Genomic DNA, 8,919 nt, shown 5'->3' on the forward strand with positions numbered 1-8,919 from the left:
TCGCTATGGTTTGAATGGTCAGGAGGACCAAAGATTACAACCAGCGATGAACTGAGATCTTCGTAGGGGGGCTGGTGCTTCAAAGTTCACTGCTAGCAATCCCAGAACCGAATATTCTCCGGTGTTTTACGGAGAGCATTTCCGCTCTTGCGGAGATTGGATACGTATAGCATAGCTACCACAAAAATTATTATTTTAATATTTCCAAATAATCAGCAGTGTGAACGCGATATGGTTGTTACGAAGGACCTTTTTACGATGATGATGATGATGATGATGATAATAATAATAATAATAATAATATATAGCCGCAGTAAGGAAAAGCACGCTATCGTAGTTAATTTCTTTATCCGAAGCGAGGAAGGATGACGACGACAGGATGGAAGCGTCATGCAGCTCACGATCCGAAGTGATGGTCCCCTCGATTAGTAATAGTAATAATGCTGATGCTGATGCTGATTAGAATAGAATTAGAAAGAAAGCAAGACAGACATGGAGGTCACGAGATGAATGATAATAATGGATGGATGGATGATTAGTAGGTGCATGCGCTCGTCTTTCTGGTAAAAGAGCAGGCAAGACGGCGGGTCTCTCTGCGTCAAAGGTGGGGGAAAGGAGCTGCTGCAAGCCTGGACACAAGAAAGATGGCTATGGAGTCGAGAGAGAAAAACACGAGGAGAGAGGGGGAGGAGTCGAGCGCAAGAAAGCGAGGGCGGCAACCGATACAGTGTTTCGATGTTTTGAGAGAAACCTCGTCGAAGGGGGACTCTCTCTCTTTCTGAAGTCAAAGCTTTGTCTCTCTTTCTCACCAGGTTTTTCTTTTCCCATTCCGTGTGCCAAGAATAGTTTTTTTTATTCGTATATGAAGAGCATGGAATCCGATCCTGATTACTCTCTCTCTCTCTCTCTCTCTCTCTCTCTCTCTGTGCGCGCGCGCGTGGAGGCTTGCCTGCTCTCCCAACTCCACTCTCTGTGTTTAATAGCATAGATAGGCCTAGTTTGCTTTGTTTCTTCTCGATTCTGTTCTCCCCCGCCCGCCTTGCCTTCCACAAATCCCCAGTCTCTCGTTCTTGCTTCTCATTCAATCCTTCGTTTTAAACTCCAATTTCCATTCAAGCCATTCACACAAGCAGATTTAGATGCCGTTTCTCAGAAAAGAGAGCTTCAAGAAGGCATCGAAATGGTGAGACTCATTCTTAGTCTGGAGCTGCAGCAGTTTCCCTCTTTTAGTTACTTGCATCATACGAATGTATTATGACCTTCAATCATATCATAACAGTTGATTTTGGTGTTTGCTGCCATCTGCCAGTAAAACCTACCTACAAGTCACACTAGAGCGCATCAAGGTGGTGAGAAACAAGAAGCAAATAGTCGCTAAGCAATGGCGAGACGACATCGCAAAACTCCTCCTTCTTGGTCAAGACGAAAGTGCACTAACAAGGGTATTGATTTCTTTGCTTTCGCATCTGAAGGAGAGAGGAATGAGAACGCTTTCCTATTGCTAATGTATGAGTTTTGGGGCCTTCTGCAGGTCGATCACGCCGTAAAAGAAGAGAACCTATTGGCAGCGTACAACATCTTAGAGCAATACTGCACGCTTCTTATTGGCCGAATACACACGATTGAAGCACAAAAGTATATGGATCCTCTCCATCTACTGCACAAAAGGATAGAATATCTACATAAGAAGATTTAGACAGATTCTCACTATAGTTCTCACATTGTGAATTGCAGCAACATCATGAGCTTCTGTAAGGGAGGGACAGCATACCTAGACAGGTGTGGTTGGGGGCGGGGGCACCTGGCTAGGTATGCTGCCCCTCCCTTGCAAAGATCATGACGTTGAACACTACAAGGAAAACCAACGGAAAAGAGCCCCTTTATCCACATGAAAGGATGTCAATAACTTCTTGTTCATCAGTTTCTGTAGACGATAGGTCAAGGAGGCTTCCTACTATGTCTTCTGAACTAGAGGTCTCCTCTCCTCTTTCTGTAGGCAATGTCCTTCTGACTTGGTGGAAGCAGTGTCATGCCTAATCTATGCCACACCGAGGTGTGGGGATCTCGTGGAACTGCCGAAGCTTCGGCAGCTTTTTGCTGAGAATTACGGAACAGACTTTGTGTCGACAGCATTAGAGCTCCGCCCTGGATGTGCTGTAAATACTCTGGTATGTGGATCGGACTTTTTTTCTTTCTTCTAACTTAATTCTGCACACCTATACATATATAGGCCGTCTTTTCTGACTTTTGGTATTTTTGCACCAGATTATACAGAAGTTGTCATCACAGCCCACAAATCGAGAGACGAAGTTGAAGGTCTTGAAAGATATAGCTCGTGATTATAACATTAGTTGGGATTCCTCCAAGGTCGTGTCCCATGGCTCCAAGAAGACAGAACACTTATCGGTATGTCAGTGACTCTAATGCAGTTTTCTGTGTGCAACTGTCTGCAGGACTTTGGCTTTCTCATTAAAAAGTTTTGTCACAGTTAATGTGATGATCGACAAGTATGTTTTATTTCGTTCTATGTATGTTGCAGGATGGATCCAGTCAATCCACGAGTGCTAGTCAGGTGGACTCTAAATCCACTTCACAAGCACCTGCAAGAAGCACCACCTCATCTGCAGCAGAGCATCCAGTAGCAAGTCTAAGTAATGCATCTGAAATAAATTCCAGCAGATCTTCACACAAAAGAGAGCCACTGCCTAGAGACGACTCTCTGTCACAAACACCACGTTCTGCAAAAGGTAGTCAGGTGGACTCCAAATCTACTTGGCAACAACCTGCAGGAAGTGCTACCTCATCAGCAGCAGATCATTCAGTAGCAAGTCTAAGTAATGCATCTGAAATAAATTACAGCAGATCTTCACACCAAAGAGAGCCACTGCCTAGAGATGACTCTCTGTCACAAACCCCCCAGTCTGCAAAAGCTAGTCAGTTGGACTCCAAATCTTCTTCGCAACAACCTGTAAGAAGTGCTATCTCATCAGCAGCAGATCATTCAGTAGCACGTGTAAGTAGTGCATCTGAAACAAATTCCAGCGGATCTTCACACCAAAGAGGGCCTTTGCCTAGAGATGAGGCTCTGTCAGAAACCCCCCATCTTGCGAAGGTTGGAAGGCCAGGTGCATATTCAAACACAGATGGTGACCAGTCACAATCTGGGCCCTCGAGAAAGGACTCAAATGCCAGATTTCCAGAGAGAGAAATACCAGATCAGGTTCATCCAGAGAGGGATCAGTACGCCATGTCAAAAGCACATGGCAATGTTGCTGATGCTTTGGGCCAGTCACAACTCTATAGTGTCTCTAAAGGAAGAGAAGTTGACGAGAGGCTCAGTGTAGATGAGGTGACCGAAAGAGGTAGGGGCCATTTGAGACAGAAGACAGAAGTTGTGAAAGTCCGCCAGAACACCTTGAAAGACACACATTTGGAGGATGATCCTCCTCTGGCTTCAGCGAAGGATAATGTCATAACTTCAGGCCTGAAGATGCATGGTAGAACTACCTTACAGGATTCAGCTCAGGTAAAGGAAAGTCAAATACATGATCGGGCAACTGCTAAAAAGCATTCAGATGGTTTGGAGCTTGCATGCACAGATACAGTCGAAAAAAGCAATGGCACAATCACCTCAGAGCCACAATTGAATCAAGCAGACAGTGTAGCAAGCCCCCAGTATGACAAGTACGACAGTGTTGGCTCCAATGATGATGCATTATTTCATAGCAATGAGAGAGGGGCTGTTAGAAAAACAAAAGGACTGTCAATTCAAGGAAGGGGTGAGCAAACTGTATCTATGCCTTCATTTGATGTTTCTGATGGTGACGACAGCAGTGATGCACAGGCACCATCGATCTCAGGGCTCAGGGGTAGAACGAAAGACAGAAACTTTCAATCTGGAAAGTCAAAGAAGTTTTCCACAAGTCCAGACCCCTATCAAGAAGACTTATCTCACCTGCATGAATTCTCTGGTGTTGATTCCAGTAAGTCAGACGAATCATTCTTTAGAAAGGGCAGAGCATCTCCTGCAGAAGAAGACTACGAGCAGCCCAAGCCAAGAAGAACAGGTGGACAAATGGAAGGATACTTAAAGATAAACCAGGCTCACAAGCAGATAGAACAGGACAATCTAGAAAGCTTGCAAGGAGATGATTATGTGGATGCGCCAAACAGCTACATTGAGAGGCATTTAGGGAAAAAGAATAGTAGCTTTTCAAGGAAGCACAGATCTGAAAATGATGAGGAGACGTGGCAATTGAACTTAAAGTCCACTACAAGAAGGCAGAGGAACAAGGAAGTTGACGATTATGAGAATTCAGATCGACTCTTCAGCCAAAAGAGTTCAGGGAATTTCAACAGGCGTTTCTCAAGGAAGCAAGGATTAGAAGATGATGAAGATGCATATGCATTAAATTTACATTCAAAATTGAGGCACAGGAACTATGAGATTGATGATCAAGACACACATGCATTAAACTTAAATTTGAAGTCGAGGCACAGGAACTATGAGATTGATGAAGATGACGCATATGCATTAAATATGAATTCAAAATTGAGGAACAGGAACTGTGAGATTGATGATGAAGATACGTATGCATTAAACTTAACTTCAAAATTAAGGCACAGGAACTATGAGATTGCTGACGAGCATAGCCAGAAAAGCTCAGTAAGAAAGAACAGTAGTTTCTCAAGAAAGCAAGAGTTTGATTATGACGAGGATTCATGTGATGATGGATCCACCAATAAGTTAAAATCCAGGCAGAGGAACCAGGAGACTGTTGACGATTATATGGAAACAGTCCGTCAGAAGAGTTCAGTCAGAAGGAACAGTGGAGTCTCAAGAAAGCAATGGTTTCAAGATGATGAGGACTCGGCATTGTATGATGGCTCAAGCATAAATTCCAAAACCAGGCAGAGGAATGAGGATATCCTTGATGGTATGGAGACAGGCATCCCATTCAGCCAGAAGACTTCACGTTCAAGAAACCAAGGCTATCGCAATGATGAATGGAATGATGTATCAAGCTTAAGCGTCAAGTTAAGGCAAAGAAATGAGCAGAAAATCGATGATTACGAGGAATACACAGCCGACCCCTTCAGTCAGAAGGCTTCAGAAAGAAAGAACAGCAGTTTCATTAAAAAGCAATCACGTCGAAATGCTGAGAATGCATCATACTTACAATCCAAACTCAGGGGAAGGAGGGAGGAAGATGGAATAGACTATCCAGAATCGGATAATCATGGAGAAATGATTGGGGTGAGGAGTTCATCAAGTGAAGCTCGTACCGGGTTTCCAAAACAGCGGACCTTTGATGATGGGAGGGAAAGGTTGCATGACTTGAAACTCAGGTCAAGTTGGAGGGATGATCAATGCAGTGAAGTGGACGATTTGCCAGAGTCTCTGGATTTATCTAGTCGCACAAGTTCCCGGGCAAGCTCAAGGTCACCACCACCAAGAAGCCACAATCATAGCAGGCAACCTGATGAGGATGTAAGCATAAGTTTGCGGGGGAGAGTCTTTGGAGCCCAGAAGGCTGATCCATCTATAGGTGGCGGCTACACCGGGCGTATTAGCCAGAAACCTGGGCAGAACTCTGCATTTGGGGTGTCTGATCGTTATGCAGAGTATGATGATCTACCGCCGAAGGTAGTCAACAGGGTGAGGGTGCGGAATACAGAGGAGCATGATCAAGAATGGAACCTTAAATCTCAGTCAGGCATGTCGCCTGCTCCAAGGTCGAGGTGGCAGTCCACTGCCAAACAGATAAACGATGCAAACCCAAGGGCAGGGAGGTTCGCACCCGGTCAAGATGCAGAGCACATCCAAGAACCAGCTTCGACAAATTTGAAAGGGAGGACGGTCTACGCAGAGAGTTGCAGGACGCGAAGGCCCAGTGCCAGGAAGACACAGGAGGACGAACCGCATTCTCCTCCGGTGATGGCAAGCCAGTATAGAAGCAGGGGCAGCACTCCACCTTTGACTGACGCCGATGAAAATTACAGCTGGGCGAGGCGGAGAGGGGCATCTTCATATGAGAGAGAGGATGACGATGATGAGCCTGCACGTCCTCTTCCATACGAGGCACCAGCTTACTCCACCTCCAAGCGAGGGAATTCTGCTGCATACGCCTACTCTGTTCGCCAGAAATCTCCTCTCTCTTCCGCTCTTATGGATCCCTCCGACTCTGCTTTCTCACCTCGTCTCGATCGTAAGTTGCGCAACCGCTAGCCGCTTTTTATTTTTTCACGTCCTTTTGAATCCTTCCTTGAAGCATGTGTAAAAAAAATTCGGGAATTTGATACCTACATTTCTTAATTCTTTATTCAAATCAGAATTTTCACACAAGGTGCAGGCTCTGAAAGAAACGCTTTCCTACACAAAATCAAGTTCTTATTCTAAGAGTTAAATGATAGTGTATAATGAGGCTATGTATGTGCATTAAGGCCAGAAATATTTGCCATTACCTTAGCATATAAGGAACCAGATGAAGTTGCTGCCAAACGGCCTTGTAATGGAAGCAAAGTTGTTCCACTTTACAACATCACTCCCTACACAAGATAGCATGGCAATTTTGCTTCCCTTTGCCGAGCTGGTTTAGTGTATAAGATATTCTAAGAGTTAAATGGTATATAATGAGGCTATATACTTGCATGAAGGCCCTAACTATTTGCCATCACCTTAGCATACAAGGAACCACATGAAGTTGGTGCAAAATGGCATTGAATGGAAGTAAAAAGTTGTGTTATATAACTCACTCCCCTTGGCAAGATAGCATGGCAATTTTGCTTGTCTTTCACGAGTTAGTTTATAGCACATCTCATGCACTAAACTGTTTTTTCTTATTCTTAAAACTTTCTTAATATTTGCAAGTGTTCTTTCCCACCCTCATGTCCTTATTCGATCCCTTATTGTCCCTATGAGTCAAGTAATTTTGTTATGTGCATGTGTCATGTGGGCAACATGAAGTTTTCCAATAGTGTTACTTTCTAATGTGAGGATCATTAAGAGCTACAAGTCATAATTGATGCTTTTATCAAATTCTACCTAGGAAAAGTTGCAACATATGTACGAGGCTCTGTTAACCAAATCAAAATAGTTAAGATGCATCAATGCAAGGAACACGTTGTGATCGCTTTTCTTAAGAACATTCTTTACATTACCACCTTACTTAAGGGAAGAAAAAGTGGTGATTTTATATGTAAATGCAAATAAAACATAGTACTCTCAATTACAATGTATAGATGCATAATAATGCAAGACCACAACACTCACTAAAGTATATTACTAAATCATGCATAATGAACTTATAATGCACCTGATAGACACAATAATGCAAGAGCATGGCATTGACTAGAGTATACTACAAAATCGCTCTCTCTCTCTCTCTCTCTCTCTCTCTCTCTCTCTCTCTCTCTCTCTCTCTCTCTCTCTCTCTCTCTCAATCCTTTTAACACGTGCACACAAGGAAAAGCAAAGAAGGTAACACATGCGCACACAAGGAGTAGCAAAGAAGCAATGCCTCTACTTCAGTTTGTCAGGAAAGGTTTTTATCTCTATTACATACTCTTGAATGGAGTGAAAAACCCTAAAACGAGGTGCGGTTCGAGAGAAAACCCTAACTTGGGAGGGTCTATCCACGTCTATAAATAGACAAGTCCCCATTCAATCATCATTCCTTGTGCAGCTTTTTTATCTCTTGTGCAAATTTTCAGCTCATCAGTCTTCCTCCATGTGGTTGTCCAACCTTCGCGAATGCCGCTATCACTTCTTCAAGTGCTTCAGCTTCTAGCGATTGCTTCTTTTACTTGTTGGCGTCACTCCCACTTCTACTTTTCACACTCCACAATCATTACCAACCTCAAACACACAGTAAGATCAAGTACTTATTCACGAGTGGAAATAGAATAAGTGATCCAAGTCTATGTTTAAAGCATGCAACATAAACCTTGTTTTTACAGCATATAACAATATATTCAAAGCATCCAACTTTGTTATCTTATTGCCTCTTTAGTAACAAGGTATCAATAAGCCTTGGAATCACACATGAGCATCCAAGTGCAATGAAGCACAAGCCCTACTCTCCTTGTATCCACAATGAACTTACCTATATGCTCTGCTAAGCAAATAGTGACCAAGAATCCCTCATCAAACAAATACTCTCGGGCAAGATCCATGCAACCTGTAACTAGACCCTTTGAGAATGTGTTCCACTTGGGAACAATCATGCCCTCTAAATAGTTCAAACTAGTGTTATAGAATTCGAGATACACGCTCGACTTTCTTATATACTTAAAATATATATGGCGAATATTATGTTGGCATAGAGGGAGAATACATGAGAGAAAAGAAAGATGTAGAGAGAGAGGTAGAGAAATTGGCAACACACTAGGGACTGGAAGATGGGCCAGTCTCCCCCCTTGTAGAGTTATATTATTGACAAGGAACAAGTTCCTCCATTACACATAAGCCAGTTCTTACCTGTAGATCTTGGAAAACAAGATCACGGTTCCTTGCGCAGTATACACCAACTAACACTTGCACAACTTGGAAGTTGGTACATTTTGATCCTTCTTGAGTCTCCTTCTCTCCTACACAATATGTATAGGGCTCTCCTCTTGGCGCTTGATTTCAGCAGAGCTTCCGCAGCACTTGCACCTTCTCTTCTCCTCCTGGAACTTGATTTCAGTAGAGCTTCCGCAACACTTGCACCTTCTCTTCTCCTCTTGAAACTTAATTTCAGTAGAGCTTCTGCAGCACTTGCACCTTCTCTTCTCCTCTTGGATACATGCAAAGTAATGCTTTCTTCACCTCTTCCTTACACCCAAGGAGAGCCTCCTCTTTTATAGGCTTTCAAGAGCTTTTCTTCTTGAAGAGAGAGTTGAGTTAATCTTCACACAAGATGTGGTTGTTCTACTCTG

General features: G+C 43.3%; 1 protein-coding gene across 2 annotated transcripts; it reads left to right on the forward strand.

Annotated features, from left to right (window-relative positions):
• The first annotated feature begins 347 nt into the window (after window positions 1-347).
• Window positions 348-6,316, forward strand: LOC148038357 (uncharacterized). 2 transcript variants are annotated; one of them, XM_087671018.1, is made up of 7 exons: window positions 348-812; window positions 984-1,183; window positions 1,310-1,442; window positions 1,532-1,635; window positions 1,997-2,168; window positions 2,266-2,406; window positions 2,540-6,316. In XM_087671018.1, the coding sequence occupies exons 2-7, from the start codon at window positions 1,140-1,142 to the stop codon at window positions 6,227-6,229; spliced, it is 4,284 nt and encodes a 1,427-aa protein (XP_087527144.1). In that variant the 5' UTR covers window positions 348-812; window positions 984-1,139; the 3' UTR covers window positions 6,230-6,316. The 2 variants fall into 2 exon arrangements, with proteins under 2 accessions (XP_087527144.1, XP_087527136.1); XM_087671010.1 differs by having other exon boundaries at window positions 348-1,183.
• The last annotated feature ends 2,603 nt before the right edge of the window (window positions 6,317-8,919 follow it).

The sequence above is a fragment of the Lygodium microphyllum genome, chromosome 3, assembly GCF_053477565.2.
Source record: "Lygodium microphyllum isolate KBCC chromosome 3, Lygodium_microphyllum_v1.1.10, whole genome shotgun sequence".
In the NCBI taxonomy this organism is placed as follows: domain Eukaryota; kingdom Viridiplantae; phylum Streptophyta; class Polypodiopsida; order Schizaeales; family Lygodiaceae; genus Lygodium; species Lygodium microphyllum.